A 22,376-nucleotide genomic window follows, 5' to 3' on the forward strand; every position below is an offset into this window, starting at 1 on the left:
TTGTTAAGGCTGATAGATTTTTCAGGCAGGGCTGGGGTCAGAAGACCTTTCCTAGTCTGACCTGGCAGCCATGAGAAAGGGAAAATGAGGATCCCACAGAGACATGGGATCAGAGCTGAAAAGCCAAGCTGGTCAGTCCCTAGTCAGAGAAGAGGGCTGGGAGACAAAAACAGAGGGCAGGGGTCCAAGACTGATGAGTTAGGCAATAGCTCATATTTGCATATCTGGGGCCTCCTTGGTAGGAGAAAAAAGAAGTCAACCCAAAAAAGCAAAAATCTAATCTACTGTACACTTCCCAACTTGTCAAAAGCTCTCGGCTTAAAGCAGCCACAGTCAGCTACTCAGAGGTATTCCAAAGAGGGACCCAGACCAATAAATCTTTATGATTTCCTGTTATGAGAAGCAGACAAAGAGATATGACTTGGGATGGGCAGAGCAGTCTGCATAAAGAAAGAGGCCACGTTTTCACGCCCAAACCTTTCTGAGGTCAGGAAAAGGTCACTTTCTGAAGTTAGGAAAGGGGGGGTTATGCCACCATTTTTCAGTTGGCATGTTTCTGCGGGAGCCAGAAATAGAAATAGACACAAAGTATACCTTCTCCATTGGCAACCATAGGTATTGGAAGGGTCACACTGAGCCTGATCTTCTGAGATTTCCAGTCTAAAGTTCTGATTTTGCACCCTTTACACACACAAATAATACTTAGTCATGCAAGCAGTCCTGTTGATTTCATGTGACAATGTCTTGTTTATTCCTCACATACTACAGTGATGAGCACAGTATAAGAACCTCTATTCCATTGATTTCAATGGGGCAGCTCACTTGACTATAGATTATTCACATGGGTCAAGTTTGCAAAAGAGGATCTCAGTTTTGCAGATGCAAGAGTCTTTATTACAGTTCAAATAAGCTGCCAAATTTTTGGATGCTTATCCAAATATTTTAGTGTTCACACCTCACTAAGTATGACCCAAAGTCTTGTTTCCAAGATTCTGGTGAAAATGTTTTGCGTATTGGAACGATCCATTTTTTGCTCTTACTGCTGCTTATATTGTGGAGACTCTGCATGTCTCTGCATGTGGATTGAGAGAAGTTCCTGAGCATTCCAGGAGTCTCAACACTACACCAAAATTTCAAAATCAGGATTTGTTCTCAACTTGGCTCCAAATAGGAATTTATCGTATTTTGAGGGAACACAGTAGCAAAATGGCAATTTTCTGATGACAAAAGAATCCATTTTTTCCTTAGAAAAAGTCCAAGAGAAACTAAGAAATATTTTTCTATTTTTGCACACCCAAATGGCTTTGTTTAATGGTTTTGCCAGTGATGAGAATTTTTTCACACCCCTTTATAGCTCCCTTCTGTCCCCTGAGCACCACGCACTTTGCAATCCCTGCTCTTCTCCCCTCTCCCCTTCATCCTGTGCATGGTACAAGGTAATGAAGGAGGAAGACAAGGTGTCCAAATCAAAAAGACTTTGTTACAAAGACTCTGGGGAGTTCACCAACAATGATAACCCTGTTCCAAACCACCAACTGTTTGATAAGATTCTCTTAAGCCACTAACACTGGAAGGCTGGGCAGCAGGGTGTAAGAATTAAGAGAGATCAGATTTTGCCTATAGGGTAAGGAACCACCCTGTAACATCTTGATCCCATGAAGTCAATGAGAATTTCACTGTGTAGCTTTATCCAGGAGACATCTAACGTTCGTGGCGTTTGAAGGCGGCTGGGATTAATGTGATGGAGTTTACATGTTTTGTAAAACCTCGTGAAACATTCAGGCTAGTGACTATGTGGGAGTCTTTTCGGTATCATTGGTCACCATGCACCCAGCTCGTTTCTTTACCATTCCTCACTGGTTACACCTACATACGCCCCTACGGAAACCAGGCCCGCCCAGCGGATGACACTGTTCCGGCTTTATGGATGGGCAGTATTTGTCACCTCGCTTTATGGAGGTTTGTTTTTGGTTTTTTTTTAGAGAGGCCCAAAATCTATGAAAAGGAGACAGACTTTGACACGGTCGCACAAGTGAACCTAGGAAGCACACAAAGCCTTCAGTGCACTGCGAGCGGGACTCCGGACCCCAAGATCACGTGGGAGTGGGAGCCATGTGAAGACACGCGGCAAGTGCACGCTCCTGGGGCTCTCTTCTCAGGGTGAGCTGGTTACGTATCACTTGTTTCTTTTTCTGAGAAATCCTCTTGCCAATATGCTTGGGCATCTGTGAAAGACTTTAATGCCTGGGGATAGCACCTGTGCCCTTTCTTTATACTTTTCAAAGAGCAAGTCCAGGGCAACAGAGAGCTCTTGGAGATTGAAGTCATCTGTCCACAGCATGGACAACCACAGTGCAGGCTCCCCGCTAGAGCCCCATTCATCTTCTGAACCCTGACCTGGAGAGATCCATTTTATTAGGTCTATTCAATCCTTAGCCCCTCAGCTGAGAGTGCTGACCAGCTATTAAAGCAAATGGGAGCTTAGTCATTCACTCAAATGGCAGCAGGGCCAAGCCTTTACTGCCAGCTGTGGTGCTGGGCTCTGTATCCAGTAGGAACTGTTCTGAGACCAAACAACTCATTTTATGCAGATCCCCAAACAGCAGGTGGTTACTATGAAACCAAACTGGTTTCAGATTAATGATCTGTAAGGGGAAGGCCATATAACCCCCTTACCACCTCCAGGAGAGAGAATATTACAATATGGAGCAAGAATCTTCCATCTTGTTTTCTTTAATTAAGGCAGACATGACTAGTTGCCTTGAAAGGTCACTCACAATTCACATTTTACTCCAAATTTAGGTTTTATACAAATAAACTTCTTCAAATACCTATGACCAACGGAGAAGTTCATAAGTCTTTAAATTCTAATGGAAACAGCTGCTTTAAAAACAAATAACCATTGCAACCCAAAAGCACAAGATTCATAGATTTTAGGGCCAAAAGGGACCATCATGATCATTGGGTCTGATCTCCACCAGATTCTTAGTGCTGCAACAAAAGTGAAACTAATTCTATTGATTTGCATTGTTTCAGCCGAGAAATAGAGGTGCAAAAAATAACAGCACAAAGAGCAAAAAAATCAGTTGGATTTTGAAAATGAATTCGGCTGCAGTAGTCTACTGGGTTATTAGTAACAGAGCTAAGGCCCTGTGCTTGTTTAATAGATGTTTCGGTCTCAGTTACAGTAAGGCAATTTACACTGCTCATGCTGTAAATTACACCCATTTTATGGCCTCTTTTACTGTCAGAACAGCGATAGGTCATCTTAGTGTAACAGATTTGGACCAGATTCTCTTTAACCTGACAATGCCCCTTTGATTTAGCTGGAGTTTTTTTCCTGTGAAACCTTGGATGCAAAATATGTGGTTGGTTGACAAGGGAATGGAAGATTTGTGAGAGTGACCAGCAAGGGCAGATTTGAAGGAAAAGTGTATTCTTTTTAAGTGTAGAAATCCAGCAATCACAGAGAAATGACCTCCTTTCTATCCCTTCAGGGATCATTGATGGACAAATGTTTCAAAGATTTAGGTTCAGTTTCACATAGGAGTTCCATGTGGCTAACCTGAATCTCAGGAGCCATCTTCGGTGCACTTTGAGTCATCATCCACCCACATCAACCTGAATATTACACAATACTGCAAGGTGCAGCAAAAGGTTGAGTGTCTTGCCGTGAACATTTGTTTGATAAAGAACTGGAGACAGCATGAGAGTTTGCAGAAGCAGAAGAAAGCTGGCAGGTCAGAATCCAGCAAACAGAAACTAAGCGAGTTAAACCCGAGACGCTTCATGAGGATTCTTTAGACAAATAGACGTTTCCTTTGTTCCTGTTGAGATATTAGCTAAGTAGTCCACGGGGAGACGCCTGGGCTCAGATCTGAATGGGGAGTGCTTCCCCTGGTGAGCACCAAAGGGAAATACAGGGGCCAAACGTAACAACTCCAGTTGCACTTTAACCCTTTTCTGCAGTGAGAAGGCTGGAGTCAGGTTTTCCACCTTAAAGATAAAGGCAGATGTGGGAATAAGGAGAGAAATGTGCTGCGTGGCTCCTTTTTTCTGCTGTCATTTGAAAAGCAGCAATGGAAAATGTTTATAATGCTGGCTGCGGTTTCAGCTCTTTTTCAAGGACATGTCTGGTGACAGGCCACCGGACATGGATAGTTTGCAAGGAGCATCTCCCAGACAAGGCCATTTTAGTGCAGCTGCTACCAAAGGGAAATTACCTGTGGGATTACATGGGACAGCAGCCATCTGGGTCCCAAGATTCAAGCGTCAGCAGCAGTCCTGTGTTCACCCACATGAGAATGTGAAGGGTAGCCTGGTAATTGGTTTAGCATTTGGCCAGCAGACACACTGTCCCTCCAGGAATAAAACAACAGCTGGGAATTTGCAGACCTTTGTCAGAGCAGATAGGTATTGCACTAGGCTTCCATGGAGGGTATTCAAGGCACCATCACTGAAGGTGTTTAGCAAGGGCTTAGGTAAGACGAGAGGGGGAATACTGCAGGGTCATGTATCACGCATCCTGATGGAAGTCACAGTAGCTCACCGGCAATCTCCGAGCCCTGCATCTAGGATGGGATTGCGAGACTTCACACTGAAAGTACAACATTTCCCTGCGTTTTAGTTTGTTGACATACCACCACCAGCAGGCACTATGTGAGAGTAACTCTGGGGCATTACTGCCAACCTGGTCCAAATTAGAACCAGTAACCTGGAAGCAAAAGGCCGGGCATAACCCCAGTCCCAACTCCCCGAGCTATTCAGTCCCTGATGTTATCAATTTAAATACAATTGCAGAGTGGCGTCTACCTCTGCTGGCCTCGGAGGCAGTCTTATCTCTCCTCAGCAGAAGCTGTAGGAGGATTCCTGTGGGAAATGACACACACCCCACCCTCCCTCATTTCCTGCTGTTGTCTCATTTCCTCTCCTTCTCTCTCTCACCGCTATAGCTGGAGTCCCAATGCGCGGTCATTGTTCACTCCAAGTCTAGCTGTGATTTGACTTGTTTCCTTTAAGCTCCTGCCTTACGCAGCCTTATGAGGGAATTGTTACTTGTAGGAAGCCACACAAGGCACCTTCATATCAGACCGTGCTGGATGGAGACACTGATATTAGTACAGATTTATTGATCCAAAGCGCGTCTTGTGATCTCCTGGCAAAAACACTTCTTCTCCAATGTGCATCATACAGAGGAGGTCTTATGTATTGGGAGCCTGATTGTCACAAGTGCAGCACCCACAACTCCTAAGCAAATCAGTGGGGTTTATGGGTATGGTGCACCTCTGAAAATCAGGTCACATTTATTTTGCACAAGTTTTACCTTCTATAACCCTATTCTGGTGCAATGGCCTCTAAGACTGAGGGCAGAAGTTCAGACTCCCTGGTCATCCAAACCTTGGCATCTCTGCTGAAACTGCTAATAAGGAGGCGGATTTCTGTCATGTGTGTTGACTTTGTGATGTAGACACCTGTCTTTTAGGATCTGAATTCAATTCACTACCCAGCCATCAATCACATGGTAACAATTTCCATTCACTTCCATCCTAAACTGGATTTAAACTGGCAACCATGAAATGAAAAGATCCCTACCCAGCACAGATACCAGTCCCCTGAGCCAGCAAGCCCTCTGAAGAGTGCCATCTGCGATGAAACTTCAGACTAATAAGAAGTACGCCCTACTCTGTATTTGTCTAATATTCAATCATAGCAATATAGAGCTGGAAGAGACCTCAAGAGATCATCTAGTCCAGCTCCCTGTGCTGAGGCAGAACCTAGTAAACCTAAGCTATCCCTGACAGGTGTTTGTCCTGTTCTTAAAAACCTGCAAAGATGAGGCTTCCACAACCTCTCTTGAAAGCCTATTCCAGTGCTTAACTACCCTTGTTAGAAAGATTTTCCTAATATCGAACCTAAATCTTCCTTGCTGCAGATTAAGCCCATTATTTCTTTTCCTACCATCAGTGGGCATGGAGACATTGATTCACTGCCCTCTTTATAACAGTCCTTATCGTATTTGAAGTCTGTAACAGGTCACCCTTAATGTGCTTTTCTCAAGTCTAAACATGTCCAGTTTTTTTAACCTTTCCTCATAGGTCAGGTTTTCCAAAGCTTTTATCACTTTTTGTTGCTCTCCTCTGGACTCTTGACCACATCTTTCCTAAAGCATGTCACCCAGAATTGGATACAGCACTCCAGCTGAGGCCTCACCAGCGTCAAGTAGCATAGGACAATTACCTCCCATGTGTTATATACAACACTCCTGTTTATACACCCCAGAATGACATTAGCCCTTTTGGAATGTATGCAAACATACTGAATTAATTTTCAATATGCATTATTATTATTATGAATGGAACCTCTACTTGTTTTTCCTCTGTTGTCTTAGTATACACCCATTCCAATCCCTTTCCCTGCACTTATTTATCCTACTTGGCTTTTCTAAGCAGGAACATGAAAAGCCATCACTCACTTCCCACTGTTTGAATGAGTGGGGTTCTGAATTTCAGAATATACAGGAAGTGTCTGATATCTTTAATGAGCTATGACAATAATGATCTGCAGGTGTATCTCCTGTTTTGCAAATCACACTTTAGTGATTTGATTTAATTACCCCATACTCTCTGTCTTTAGCTGTTTCATGGGGAGTGCAGTGTAGTTTCTTATGGAGGCTGCACTAGCCGGGGACACGTTGGTTTAGTTCCCTGCTCCACCACAGACTTCTTGTTTGACCTTAGGCCGGTCACTTAGCTTCTTGGTGCCTCAGTTCCCCATCTATAAAATGAGGATTATAGAAATACCGTATCCCACAGCATTGTTGTGGCGATAAACAGGGCTGTATAAATACCTTAGATAGATTGTCACACACAAGTTCCGGAGTGTCCAGTAGTCTGAAGGCCTCCGTTAGCAGAAACATCACTTGCACTTCTTAGAGAACTGGCGGATTTTCACTGGTGGCAGAATGCTGATATTTGTGTCTCCTAACTGTGGAATACTCACTATAAACACTCCTTCTGCCCTGGTCTTTAGATGCAGTTTGAAAACCATGTTGAAGCTAACCTGGTCTCTAACACAGTTTGACCAGCCGTTGTGAATGGGACTAACCCATGTTCTAACCTATGAATGTCGTTCATTGCAAACATATGTTCTTACTGTATTCTAATCTAGGGTTCACAGTTTAGACACATGCTCTGGCTGGTTTAAGCCACATCAGAAAATGATTTAGCTGGATCAAAGTTTAAACCAAATTTAAACATGCCCCCAAAATGAGTTTGAGATGTAGGGATGGTCATTTCCACAAGGAGACAGAAATCTCCATCAGTCTGTTATCATCAGTAGCTTTCAAGAAGTCCGGGGGCACTGTACAGATAGAGACCACCTCTGGTCGAATGCTTCCTATATAGACTATGTAAATACATGTGTAGTTTTCAATTTCATCCTCTCTTTTCCACCTCCAGCTGCAGACACCATGGAAAAAGAACTGTCGTTCAGAAAAACATCAGTGAGGCGGACATGTGGACAGGCAACAAAATCGAGAGCATTGAGGAGAAATACATAATGCATGAAGATAAAAAAAAGGTATGTCCTGGACTAATCCTGGGTTTCTTGCGGGGGCTGCTGCACTCACACAGAGTAGCTCTCCTTGAGTTTCTCAAGCGCTGCTTTCCCGCTAACTGCTAACATGCTTTAAATTCCACAGCCCTGAGATCATTTTCAAATCCCTGCTGTGTAGGAATGTTAGACTCTGGCAGTGATGTCACTTGCCCTGTTTAAAACTCTCCAAAGACATGTGGGTCAAAAACCTTTCAGTCTCGCTCACTCTTGAGAAAGTGTAAGGACTGCTCTGCACAAGAGGGGGCCTGTGACTAGCACTCAGCTCTAAGCTCATCAAAATACTTCTCACTTACAAAGCACTTTGGATCTGGAATGCGCTTCACCAACATGCTCACGGTACACCTGTGAAGGATGGCAGCATTATTATCCCCATAATAATAACCTCAGCATCTACATTTTCCTGAGAGCCCCCTAAGTTTGGATGCACCCATTTTTGGGGTGCCCACTTCAAGATAACTTGGGCCTGGTTTTCAGAGATTCTGAGCACCTGCAGCTCCCACTGACTTCCACTGGAGTTGTGGTTGTTCGCTAACCCCATGGGGCATCAGTGACTCCACAACAAGTGGAAGGAGGCAAGACCATAAACACCTGTCTGTCTTCACTGGCCAGCAAAGCCGGCTGCCCATGAACTGCCTGCTGCACACCTTCAGAGGTGGCATGGTGGGCATGATCCCTGCAGTGTAGACAAGGGCATCAGTCTCCATCTCTCTTCACACCAGTGTAATGCAGGAATAACTCCACTGAAGCAAATGGCGCTGAGAAACCAACGTGAGAGGACAATCAGACCCATCTGTGTCCAGGGGCTTTTACATGTTTGAAAATCAGTTTAAAAGGCCACGGCGCAAATAAGGTGCCTTGCAATTGCTGCAACAGTTGTAAAATCTCCCCTCCACCAGTCTTTCAGCAGCTGCTGCTACTTTGTGCATCAGGCTGGGATTCCTGAAACACTGCAACAAAACATAAACATCACTATTTTATTGTTTTGTTTTCCACACAAAGGGCAAACACCCAGCCCCACCCCACCTCCCATTTTCCCTCCCCCAAACGATTTTCAGGTGCAAACCTGGCAAGTTTTTGCCAAGGGCAAATATCTGACCAATTGTTTCTGGAATTTCAGCCTCAGGCTGCCTTCTCTGCCCAAACCTGCAACATTTACCTTTTCCCCAAACTGTAACCGCTTGTGAACAAAATCACAAAAAATAATCCTCCCGATGACAATGGATGAAGCGAAAGTTGATCGTTTTGCAGAGCTTTAGTGGAGATTAGTCTAGCAGACAAGGGCGAAGAGTACCACAAGCCCAACTCAAAGCAGCTCACACAGGTTTTCTGTCCATGGACTCGCTTCAGGCTTCTGCGCTTGAAAAATTGAGTTCCATGCTAGCCACTCACTGTGCCTGGCTGCACCATGTAGACACTGTCATTGTTATTGAATGTACACAGTGTGTATCACACTGATGTAAACTGTCCCTTGGAACTTTTGGTCAGAGCAGGGATTTGACCCAATTTCCCTGGCCAAAATTTCCCCTTCCCGCCTTCCGGTGTGTGCTCATTGGCTGTTGCTCTCTGTTCTAGGGGTGGCTGCACTGCATTAGTACTGGTACAGTATTGCAGGCTCCAAGCCAGGCAGTTGAACCTCCCACTGTGACTGTGCAGAGCCCCTTTGATGTCAATGGGGCACCAGCCAGGTGTAAGTGTTGCCCCACAGGGAATGGATAGCAGGAGCAGGGCAAGAGTTTTAAGTGTTTGGGTCTGAAAGGCACCAAGGTGAAAAGTGCTTGACTGGCAGCATCAAAGCCTTCCTCAGAACAGGAATAGCATGGGCAGCACAGGGCAAATTTCTTCTCCCAACCCGGACCAGGACAGACCACGTGTCTGTGACTCATTCAGTCCTTGCCTTCCTGAGTCCGTTGACAAAGGTGCCTTCTTTAATGATTACATCTGTCCAGGAGCCATGGGCTGAGACCACTGCCTCAATTCACAGAAGCTGCTGATCAGCCATAGCTCACCATTAAGTAGAATTCAGAACAGTGAACTAGAAGCAGACGGCTCTTTGGCCTTATCTCTTCTCCTGAAACAGTCAGAAGCAGGATGGTCCAGTGGTTAATGAACTAAACTTGGGCAAGTCACTTAGGCCTGGTCTACACTAGGTGGGGATCGATCTAAGATACACAACTTCAGCCGCGGCTCCCCCATTGACTTTACTTCTGCTCTCGCACTGCTGGAGTTCAGCAGTCGACAGGAGAGCGATCGGGGATCAATTTATCGCATCTACACTACACACGATAAATCGATCCCTGATAGATCGATTGCTACCCGCTGATCTGACGGGTAATGTAGACGTACCCTTATTGTCTCTGTGCATCAGTTCCCCATCTGTAAAACTGGGATAACAGCAGTTTCCTCCTGCTGCAAAGCTAAATACATATAGATTGTCTAGTGCTCAGGTACTATTGTATAAGTACCTTCATAAGGCCTTGTCAACACTACGGCTTAAGTCGATATAAGTTTCGCTGCTCAGGGATGGGGAAAAAACCAGCCCTCTGAGCGATGTAACTTACATCGAGTTAATGCGGTGTCTCCATGGTGACACCACGTGACATGGTGACACAGTGAACCGGTGTCGATGGGAGACCATGCTCCTGTTGATGTAGTAAATCTTCACCTGACACACTAAATCGACACCGCTGCATCAATCACAGTGGTGCCGATTTAGCACAGTAGTGAAGACAAGGATACATAGATCCAGCCTCCTCCACCCAAGTTTGTTTTTCTAACTATGACTCTTGTTGTTTTCTCTGTAAGCAATTTCTCTGCAACACAACTGTTTTGTTCCTTTGGGATTATTAAAATAACTTTGCAGCTGTTGTTTGATCCCAGTTTGCAGTAGCCTTTTCTGGCCTTTGTTGCTTTTTCTAGATTGCAGTCTTGCTAAAGGATTCATGTTTTTGTGTGTTCCCAAACCCTCAGTACCCCGCAGCACACACCCTTTGTACGTACACATTTGAATATTTGATTATTAAACTTTCATTAAAAGATACATTTATAAATTATATAATTTTACAATTTATGATTTGTTCATTCATTTTCATCTCCCCCTGGCCTGCTGCTTATAAAGGCATTCTGATGTCTTTCCTAATACCTCTGTGTCTTGATTAAGATTTATTCCTATTAATAAAGCTAGGTTATGTGAATCTCAGATTTCAGCACTATGTCTGCCAGCTTACATTGTGGACAATCCCACCCACCCCCTTTCTGAAGACCAAGGCTATCTGTGTTGAGTTAAGTGGAGCCTTTGGATAATAGAATATAATTTTAAAAAGACACTGATGAAATCTTGTAGCCTTCAGACTTTTCCTTGTTTTTATCAGTGGTTATTCCCACCAGAAATGAAACAGACAGGAAATAGACCAATCCATTCCCACCATGTCCTAGCAAGTAATTCATCTGCATTTGACTAGCCAGATGAAATAATAAAGATGTTGGAGACTGGGTTAACCTGGTTTTTATTGACTGTGTTATGAAGCTGGGATTAGCTGAAATTGGTTATTTTTCCTGTGTGACTTGAGCCTGTCCTGCCATAGCTGAAGTCCTGCAAAGGGGAGGGTGAATTTTCCCCCATCTCCAGCTCTTCACTACACTCCATCTCAGACTCCTTCCATTTCAGGCTCTCAAAGACCTGCAGAGATGCATGTTTGTACAGTGGCACTAATATTTTAGGGCCCTGCCTGCTGAAAATGCAGACACCACCCCTCATAAATTCCTGGGGCGGCTACCTTAAACCCAGAATTTTGCTCTCTATCAAGTACACTGAGTTTTGAACTTTGGTTGAGGCACTACTGCATTTTTTTTTTAATCCTGAGTTTTCCCTGAGTCAGTAGCGAACCAATGACCCAGCAAGGCGCTAGGGGATTCGGTGCTGCTGGAGGTTGAGATCTCATAATAATACCTTGCCAGGATCTCTAAGTGCCTTGCACACAAAAATCAGTGAAGTCTCATGTTAGCCTTGTGGGATGTAGTGCTGTTGTTATTATTCCTTTTCACAGATGGGGAGGGGAATTTCATCGCTTTGCCTCTGTGAAGTTCCCTGCCCAAAGACTGATGGCTCATGAAATGAGTTTCAGCCTTAAGGAATAAAGTGTGGTTATTCTGGACACCTCAGCATATGTCACAAGAACCAGGGCATTAATTCAGAGTTCCTGGCCAAATTCCTCTTTGGCCAATTTATGTTCTGCCACCGAATTTCTCTCTGCAGTTTTGGTTGGATACTGGAGACTTCACTTCCTGTCTTAAACTGTTAAGCAGTTTCCAGAGGTGGCTTCATTTTAGTGCCAGGTGAAGCATCTCCCAGGATGTAAATTGCTTTGAGATTTTCCCTTCAGATTGAAAGATGCTGGGATAATATTCCTTTATTCTCTTTCCCATTATAATACTGATTGTATTGATCTGAAGTTGGGAGAATAGGTCATAATAAAATATATATATATATATATCAGGGTCCATAGATAATGCAATCTTTGTTTCTGTGGGTCTTTTCTCTCCCACACATGTACCCGTGGTTCAGAATCTGATGGGTTAGTTTGCCCTGTTCATGCAGCTGATTGGAGATGTTTTTTGTGGGGACCCTTATGATTTTATCTGGCTGGTGAATTTCAGGAGGACCTAGGGGGGTTAAGCAGCTCCAGCTGAAAACATCAGCGTTATACTGCCGTGGAGGAACAAAGTACAGTGCCCGGAGGTGCACGATACAGGAATTGAGCTGCAGGGGAGTTTGTCAGCTGGAGATATGTGAACAACTAACAAGACATTTTAAAAGTATCACCCCACAGGTGTGCTCATTTCAAATGAGCTTCCAAAAACAGCAGCAGGTGTGTCTGTTTAGCAGGGCCAGGTGAGCAGTCATACCCCTGATTTCTGGATAAGGCAAATCCAAATTCCAGAAAGCAGATTGTGCAGTGTAGGCTCTGGTTTATGCAGCGGGCAGGACACTGTGGCACAACCCCTCTCTGAGCTCTCCAGTGTACAGGACAACATGTGGGCTGCACCATCCCTTTCAATGGCTTAACCTTCTTCCCAGAGTGCCTGGTGAGCTCCAAGGAGCCATGCCAAGGGCCACCCTGCACACTTTGGGCTCATTTATTTGCGAATCCCAGTGTGAGAGGCAAAAGCAGTCTCACCACTCCTGCACAGCACAGGGCCTGCTAGTTTGCTTGAGATGCTCCAGGAGTGCAGGAATGCTCCAGGAACAGTCAGCCCCTTGCCTATCAGCACTAGGGCCAGGCCCACCCTAGGTTACTCACAGCAGAGGTGGGTCTAAAGGTGCAATGATCGTGCCTGTGGTGATCGTTCATGTCTAGAGCAAGCAGCACTGGCTCCCTTGCTCCAAATGGCAGCTGCTAATTAACCTGGTGGGTTTCCCTGAACCACCACGAACCAATAGCCTGCCAGCCCTTTCAAGCAATGATGCACCATTCAGTCATTTTCCAAACAAAGCATGATTGTCGGCCCCTGGTGGGAGTGGCCAGAAGTACAATTTGGCACAGAGTATTTTATAGGAAAGTGCCCTCAGATGTATGCAAAACAATCACATGATGCATAAGTCACCAGCGAGAGGGTTTTTTTAATTCCACATTTATAGACATGATAATAATACTTTGTGCTTATTCAGCACCTTTCACCTGAGGCTCTCATAGCACTTTACAATCAGTAAGCCAACCAACACACCTGTGAGGTAGGTAAGTATTGTCTTCATTTTACAGGGAAACTGAGTCATGGATAGGTTAAATGACTTGCCAAGGGCACCGAGCTAATCATTCATAGAACAGAGCCCAGCAGTCCTCAGTCGACTCCCTGACCCCTTATCTAATTGCTAGTCCTCACACCTTCCTTTATCAGCTTTTAAATGAACATGCTCAGATCTGACTGGGATAGTTAAGGCAGCAGCTTTAACAATGAAATACACGTATGATACCATTGCCCTCCGAATGGCTGAATAAGGAGCTAATTGAATATATTCTTTGCAGGATTTCTAGTGAAATTCCTGTTAATTTCATCTTCCTCTAGCCATCTCCTTCTAGGGTGACCAGACAGCAAGTGTGAAAAATCGGGACAGGGGTGGGGGGTAATAGGAGCCTATATAAGAAAAAGACCCCAAAATCGGGACTGTGCCTCTAAAATCGGGACATCTGGTCACCCTATCTCCTTCCCCACGCTGCCAGTGTTAGACAGCTGATCACTTTTCTACCCTCTTTCTCTCCTCCTTATCTCACCCACATGTAGCTAATGGAGTGAGAGAGAGAAGAATTGTTAACTAGAGCCAGAAGAGGGAGGGATGAGACCAAGGAACTGAAAACAAAGGATAGAAAAAAAATATTTATTTTTCCTGGCTCCAGCTTACTCAAGCTTAAAGAAAAAGCCAAGCTACACTGTGCTCGTCTTAGGACACTCATGTTGTGTGACTGTGGAATGCATCTTGGCTGCCTCCAAAATAGCTTCTTCTTTTTTTTTTAATCAGTGCAGGAACATTACACAGTTAAACATATGGAATGTATTGGAGTATTCCAGTCCATTTTTTTTCCTAGCAGTGTCTTCTCACTACATGCCTTAGAGATCACATTTATCTCGTTTGTGGTTCGGTTTAAACTCAGTTAACTTGCTTTTATTATAACTATTTATTAATCATGTGGCATTTAGAGTAGAGGGACTGGGTGGCCCAGGGATTATGTAAGGGGCAATGAAGGCTTCTATGTTGTGAGTTCAAAGCCAGCCCAAGCAGTCAGAAATTGTTGGTCTCTGGAAGGCATTTGGTGGCCTCTCTGTAGTGATTGATGGGGATTTCAATCCAACTCCCTCTAGAAAAGTATCCAAAGTACAACTGCCATTGCAGTACCTTGTCATTAATCAGCTTATGCACAGTCTCGGCAGAGGAGCAAAGGATTGATTGGACACACAGCTGAATTGCCAGTCACGCTGGTAAGGGGCGATGTGTTGTGGAAACTTGAACTGCATTTCTGCGGGCTGCTACAGAGGGAAAACAGAAGACTACAGTCTCTCAATTTGTCACCTTTCATCAATGATAACATCACTACAAACGTGTCATTTCAAAGTAATTGCAGATTTGACTTCAGAGCAATCCCTATAACTCAGCAGAGAACAGTGTATTCTATCTGAAAAGATCTGTTCAGAGAAAAATAGGGGAAAAGTTTGGATCCAGCACATAACAATGTGGCCTTGGTGCTAAGAAGGCTAATGGCATTTTGGGCCGTATAAGTAGGGGAATTGCCAGCAGATCAAGGGATGTGATCATTCCCTTCTATTCGGCATTGGTGAGGCCTCATCTGGAGTACTGTGTCCAGTTTGGGGCCCCACACTACAAGAAGGATGTGGAAAAATTGGAAAGACTCCAGCCAAGGGCAACTAAAATGATTAGTATCAGAGGGGTAGCCGTGTTAGTCTGGATCTGTAAAAGCAACAAAGAATCCTGTGGCACCTTATAGACTAACAGACGTTTTGCAGCATGAGCTTTCGTGGGTGAATACCCACTTCTTCGGATGCAACATGCAAAATGATTAGGGGGCTGCAGCACATGATTTATGAGGAGAGGCTGAGGGAACTGGGATTATTTAGTCTGTAAAAGAGAAGAAAGAGGGGGGATTTGATAGCTGCTTTCAACTACCTGAAAGGAGGTTCCAGAGTGGATGGATCTAGACTGTTCTCAGTGGTGGCAGATGACAGAACAAGGAGTAATGGTCTCAAGTTGCAGTGGAGGAGGTCTAGGTTGGATCTTAGGAAAAACTTTTTCACTAGGAGAGTGGTGAAGCACTGGAATGGGTTACCTAGGGAGGTGGTGAAATCTTCTTCCTTCGAGTTTTTTTAAGGTCAGGCTTGACAACGCCCTGGCTGGGATGGTTTAGTTGGGGATTGGTCCAGCTTTGAGCAGGGGTTGGACTAGATGACCTCCTGAGGTCCCTCCCAACCCTGATATTCTATGAGCTTTTGGCTAGGATACGTCTACTCCTGGTACAATTTTCCAGGTCTGTCTATGCCTATCAAATACATTAAGCATAGAAATTAAGAGATGGAGGGGACTCACTGGATCATTTAGCTCTTCCCTGCAAGCATTGTAGGATCATTCCATCAGAATATCCTTCAGTGCTTTGTCCCCAGGTCTGTTTTAAATGTCCCAGCTGATAGGTCTTCTCCACCTCACTTGAGAGATGACTCCAATCTAATAGGCCTCACTGTTAGGCCTCTGTTCCCCTATGTTAGCCTTATGTTTTCATTTGCTCAGTTTCATCCCACTCCCTACACTCACCCTCCTTTTGCGCATTTTTCTTGTGCATTACAATTATTTTAATTCAAAAGGGATGGCAACAATCCCCTAATCTCCACCTGTGGTTCATGGCCAAACACAGACATATTTAATGGTTGTGATGTTTGTTCAGCCTGTTTTTTTTAAACTATCTAGAATAACAGCTGATGAGCATCTGTGGAAACATCTGCACTGTGTATGAAATTATTTTTTTTTAACCCTCTGGGTTAATAGGGGTTACTTGTCCATGGAACCTGTTTCCCGAGTTTGTCCATGGCCACTTCAAAAGTGGTTAGGATCCCAGTGCTGGCTTCCTAACCACTCTGTTCAGGTTCAGCCTGGTATATTTTGCCGAGTGAAAGACAAACCTGTCTGATTTTACTATGGGAGGGCTTGAGGGATTTGTGAAAACTGGTTAACCCCCACGGTGGAATATTTGTGTGTTCCAGAGCATCGTTTTATTGGAAATTGAAACAAGATTAGGACAGTCTGGCAACTGAGAACTTTATTTAAGATGCTGCAAAGATAATTGGACTCCTGATCTCAGGGATTTACCCAGAAACATAAAGCCAGAGTGAAAAGCTGGTGCATAATGGTTTCAAGGGATTCATCTTATTAAATAAAATCACTTTGAATCCTTCATTTCCCCACTGAAATCCTATGCATTTCTCTGCTGAATGCTACTGTTGTAAAAGCCACTTTTTGGAGGGCTTCTTGAGGTGCTCATTCTAAGACAAGACACTAAACTGAGGGCTTATCTGCCATCTCTAGATGAGTATACTGCACTTATCACCATGGTACCTGAGTGCATTATATGCAAACAAGGAAATCTGTTACTCCTTCTCTCCTCTCTTCAGTAAGATTTCCCCAAGAAATTCCCCCAAATTGGAAGAACGGGGAATGTTTCCCCCCCTCTCCAATTACCTTCACATCTAAGCACTTCCTTGATAAATGACATCTGCATAACAAGCTTTCTAGTGATCTTCTCTTCTCCTTTCCCTGCTATAGGGCTTTTCCTCAGGATAGACACCCCATTGATCAGCAAGTGGACAGTAAGATCTCCTGTCAGCTTTCAGAAGCATAGTGTTGTTTCTCTTGGTGTTCTTGCCAAATTCCACTATGAGTAATTATGTTCTGCCTACCTGCAACCTCCCCCTTGCCATTTTAACTGGCTACCTAGTATTCTCCTTGACTTGCAGTGCAGAACTGACATGCAGTGAGGCTGTGAGCTGTCGAACAGCTGTCCAATTTCATCCCAGAGACTGCTGACTCGCAGTCCTGACTGCAGCAATTCCTGCATATATCGTTTGGGAGATTAAAAAAACCTATATAAATATATCAGAAGGGTAGCCGTGTTAGTCTGCATCTGTAAAAAGCAACAAAGAGTCCGGTGGCACCTTATAGACTAACAGATGTATTGGAGCATAAGCTTTTGTGGGTGAATGGATTTTCCACCACATGCGTCTGACGAAGTGGGTATTCACCCACGAAAGCTTATGCGCCAATACATCTGTTAGTCTATAAGGTGCCACAGGACTCTTTGTCACTTTATATAAATATAAGCTCTGATAATAATGCAGATAATATTGGTCCCAGTTCAGCAAGTACTTAATGTTAAATCAAAGTGTTCAAGTACTTTGCAGAATCAGGGCCATTATTAAGTGTTATAGTGGGGGGAAGGGAGGACTGGTGGAAAAAAATGTACAAAAAATGTTCCCTCTTTGGTGTGATTTCATTTTTGACACATCAGAAATGAAGTGCAGTGGCCGCATTTAGGGGCTCACTACCCTTCCTGTGTTGGAGGCCCAGGGAACTGAATTTTTCCCCTGGTTTTGCTTAACGACAGCACAGAATGTCCCCATGAGAAACAAAGACACTTTTTCATTTACTTGTTCTTCTGCAGAGGTGAAATGTAAAATTCACATGGGATCAAACCTTTGAATCTCATTTCCCTACAGGATTTAAAGCACCAAAGCTCAGAAAATCTTAAGCACCTCACTGAAAATACATCCCACCCTGCTCCAACCACAGGCAAGGTGAAACTTTATGAGGAGAAAAGGAATGTCTTGTGTGCATTTAGTTTAGGATATTAAAAAAAAAGTCCTGAGATGCTTTTGTACACATCAAAGCACTCTGACATAAGGACAAAAGGCCAGGGGGAGTGCTATAAGTTCTGGCTCTCAAACTCGTTAAAAGGGACTTCAAGGAAAGTGATATTTGTTCCAAATGTGTGTTTTGAGATCCTCAGGTGAAAAATTCCAGGGAAATGCAAAGTAGTCTTGCAGGAGCGTCTCAGTTGTGAGGGGTTCAGCACCTTGCTAGCAGTACCAATGAAATATCCAGAATTAAGATGAGACCAGCTGACTTTTCCTAATGATAGTGTGATGTTGCATCATGATGACCCAGAGCCATGAGGCAATCAGTTTGTTCAGAAGGGCATGTATCAAAGCGGGGCGGTATAGAGAGATCTCCAGAAACACAAGATAATAAGAGTGGACTTGAACTTGGCCCACATCTCCGACTGAACCACTGAAAGAAGTTCTTCCCCCCCCCTCCCCCGATGCTGAAAGAGTCTCCTCCATTTGAAATCAAGCTTACTGTCTTAGCAATGTGTTCTGGGTTTTCTGCTGTTGTCTTCTACATTTCACATTTTCTGATATTCTGGAGTCAGAGGAGAGACCTGTTGTGTTGAGGCAGCCTCTGACCCAAGGAATCCCCACAAGAACAAACTAAACCTCATCAGAGACAGGGCCAAGTACTTTCCTGCTCCAGTGGAACATACCTCTCAACTATCAGAGGGGTAGCCATGTTAGTCTGGATCTGTAAAAGCAGCAAAGAGTCCTGTGGCACCTTATAGACTAACAGACGTATTGGAGCATGAGCTTTCGTGGGTGAATACCCACTTCGTCGGATGCATGTAGTGGAAATTTCCAGAGGCAGGTATATATATGCAAGCAAGAATCAGGCTGGAGATAACGAGGTTAGTTCAATCAGGGAGGATGAGGCCCTCTTCTAGCACCTCATCCTCCCTGATTGAACTAACCTCGTTATCTCGTGATTCTTGCTTGCATATCTGCCTCTGGAAATTTCCACTACATGCATCTGACGAAGTGGGTACTCACCCACTCCAATACATCTGTTAGTCTATAAGGTTCCACAGGACTCTTTGCTGCTTATACCTCTCAATTGTTCCTCATTTCAAGGGACATCGCTCATTTTTAGGTTCAGAGTTACTTACTGTCCACACAAAATTTGGCATCCTCTCCTTGTTGAAAATTATTTACAGCAGAAATAAAGAATCATGAATGTGAGGTTGTGGGGAAAGTTATTGGCACTGAATAAGTGAGGAGCCCTGTATTTTCAGGTTCTTGCATGAATTTTTCTAGTGTGTCCCTCCTTTTGGGTCTATGTCCCACAGGTGTGTTGCAAAGAGAAGCCCTGTTTGTAAGGGGAGGAAGGAAAGGGGAGGAGTTGCTGGGGGGTGAGAAAAGGAAGTGAACTGACGGGCTGAGATAAAGGGAGATGGGAGAGAAACATTTGACCGGTGTTGGGCTTCATTCATTGTGCTTTTTCTACCATAAAATATAACACGTTCATCTACAGCATTTATGGCCCTTTTCCACTGCCCCACTACGGATCCACTAAAAACAAACCCTTTTCTTTTTCTCCCTTTGCTTGGCAGCTCATAAGCAAGCTGACTACAGAACATAGCAATGCATCAGGGATCTATTACTGCGTGGCTTCAAACAAGATTGGCAAAGAGGAGAGAAGCATCAAGTTCTATGTCTCAGGTAAATAACAGGCTGCACAGATGATGGGTGCTTGCTTTATAAAAGCTTGGTTGCACTTTTATCTATCCCAGAGTTTCATACCGTTGCCCATCACCACAAAATCCAAGCAATTTCCATGTAGTATCAATGGCAATAGCAAAGTCCCTAGTAGACTTCCTGGGGTCTCTGGTGCCTCTCTCAGACTAGGTGTCAAATTAGCCCTTTCCTACCATGGTGCAACCGCACTGGAGTCAATGAGGTTTGCAAAGATAAGCAAGGGCAATATCTGGATCTGACCCAATCCCACAGTCTTCCAGCACTAGATTTCTGTGATTCTATATTATTTCTCCAAATAACACAACTCCAGACACGTATCTGTTTAATCCGTTAGTGCAGAATCCCTTAGCAGTGAAATCAGAAGGTTTTACAGCCTGGCATATTTGGCCAAATGTTTAAACAAATTAATCTTAATTGTGCACTCTCCCTTCTGAGTTCCCTTTCTGGGCACACTCTACCAGCAGGAATTTACACTCAAATGGCAAATTTTAAACAAATATTCCAGAAGCCTCATATAAAGTAAATGTCAAATTCTCAGCCATTAGTATTTGCACCGGGAAATGGATTCTAAGAGTGAAGCTCTCCAGTCAGGGAACGCAGACCCACAGTGTGACTTGTTCATTCAAAACAACCCAGCTGCTGAGTGCTGAATACATGCAGCATAGTGCTCGGGAAAAAGCTACAGGCACAGTAGTCATTCATGGAAATCATCCAGGACTAATTCCAAATAACAGATCTCCCTGAAAGCATCACAGTCTGCCCAGGAACACAAGAAAAGGCAAAATTCACTGAATAAACTATCCAGCATGAATCCTTCACCCAGCTCCAGCTACACTGCAGTAGTAGCCCGACACACTGCAGGGACTCTCAAACACTGTGTCATTTAGGACCATGCCTGTAAAGTATGTCAGTAAATTTTGAAATACGGGTAAGAAGGAATGTGTGCATCAAACCTTGCTGCCATTCCTGTTACCTAAAAGTGCTGAGATGAAAAATGTCACCAAACAATGATGAAGTTGGGCAGGTTTGGGGTCACATACCTCCCTCTGGTACAGCTCATTGATGCTGGCCAGGTGGCATGCAGGAGCCATAATAGGATGGCTATGTTCTCCCAGGGGCATTTCACCAATGCAGGAGCAACATAAGGCCAATATATGCAGCCCTACAACCAGGGCCCTCCTTACCTATACGCAAAGTACGCAGCTGCACATTTGGGGCACCAAATTTCCTGGTGCCCTGCGCAGCTGCATGCTGCTCTAGCCCCTGCCCCACCTCTTCCCCATGGCCCTGCCCCTTCTCTGCCCCAGCCCCGCCTCTTCCTGCCCCCACCCCACCCATCCTGCCCCTGCTCTGCACCATCCCCGTCCCCACTCCCCTGGGGACTGAAGCAGGGCTGGGCCTGCACTCACCGGTGGCGAGAAGTGCAGCGGCCCGGCCCCAGCCGTGCTGCCAGTGCGTGCTGGGGGGTGGTTTCCCCCTGTCCCCCAAGCCAGCCCCACCCCTCGCGGAGACCTGCCCCCCCACCCCTGCGAGGGGGGCTGCGTAGGGCCCCAGAATAGATAGGGACAGCCCTGCCTACAACACTCTCCTGCACAGGCCCCAGCACTGGGGGTTGTCAGAGGTGGGAATAGGCGAGAGGTGGTCAGAGTCTAAGTTCCCTCTAAGCTGCGCGGCTGTGCAGCTGCCTATTAAGCACCCCGCAGGTGCTCAGAGCTGCAGCGGGGAGAGATGCCCTGACCCAGCACAGCCCCGACCCTGCCGCAGCTGGGGGACAGGCGCCCCTCCCCCAGGCCCAACCCAGCCCAGCTTGGACCTGTCGCAGCTGGGGGAGAGGCGCCTCTCCCCCCCCAGCCCAGGTGCTGCTGTGGTAAGAGAGGGCTGGGGGGAGTCCTCTCTCCCTACCATAGCCCGGGGGAGCCCCTCTGCACCCTGAACCCCTCATCCCCAGTCCCACCCCAGAGCCCACACCCCCAGCCAGAGCCCTCACCTCCCTGCCCCACCCCTGCCGTCTGCCCCAGCCCTGAGCCCCTTCCCATACACCGAACCCCTCGGCCCCACCCTGCCACATGAATTTTCTTATGTACACCAATATGGAGGTGATGTGTCACACATCACCCCCATATTGGTGCACATAACAAAAACCATTCTGCACATGGATGGGAAAAATTAGAGGGAACACGAGAGTGCTCTGTGTTCCAATAATTTCTGGTCTAGGGAAAAGACTCTCCCTCCTCCTAGGATGCTCTTCAGAGAGAGACAGCAGAAGTCCCTGAAACAGCCCTGGCAGGCTGGAGATCAGTTATTAATTATACACTTTACCACTGCCAGATGTGAACCTTCATGTAGGCTTCATTCTGCTCTGAGCAGTGCCAGATATTATGTTTGGATGGGTTTCTCAGTGATCAAATCAGTCTGTTCCCATTGCTATTCCACCCACAATGCTTTTTAATACCCTCCATCCTCTACTAAAACCAATTTTGTGGCTGCTCACTGTGGGAAATACAAGTGGAACAAGATGAGGTTCAAAGGGTGGCAGCCACCCATGGGCCTGTTAGTGGTAAAAACCTTTCACCCCACTAATGAAGCTGTTTTGTCCACAGAGACGTTTGTTAGACAACTTGGCAGAA

At 45.1% G+C, this 22,376-nt stretch overlaps 1 protein-coding gene across 2 annotated transcripts in view; it reads left to right on the plus strand.

The window, feature by feature from the left end:
- LOC120371478 (vascular endothelial growth factor receptor kdr-like) overlaps window positions 1–22,376 on the plus strand; it is a 122,634-nt gene that overhangs the window by 39,965 nt on the left and 60,293 nt on the right. For both annotated transcript variants that reach the window (XM_039487257.1, XM_039487258.1), the window contains exons 8-10: window positions 1,983–2,160; window positions 7,458–7,578; window positions 19,605–19,713. In XM_039487257.1, the coding sequence (XP_039343191.1) occupies window positions 1,983–2,160; window positions 7,458–7,578; window positions 19,605–19,713 (408 nt within the window). The remainder of the gene's footprint in view (window positions 1–1,982; window positions 2,161–7,457; window positions 7,579–19,604; window positions 19,714–22,376) is intronic.

This window comes from Mauremys reevesii, linkage group 9, assembly GCF_016161935.1.
Source record: "Mauremys reevesii isolate NIE-2019 linkage group 9, ASM1616193v1, whole genome shotgun sequence".
NCBI classification, from domain to species: Eukaryota; Metazoa; Chordata; order Testudines; family Geoemydidae; genus Mauremys; species Mauremys reevesii.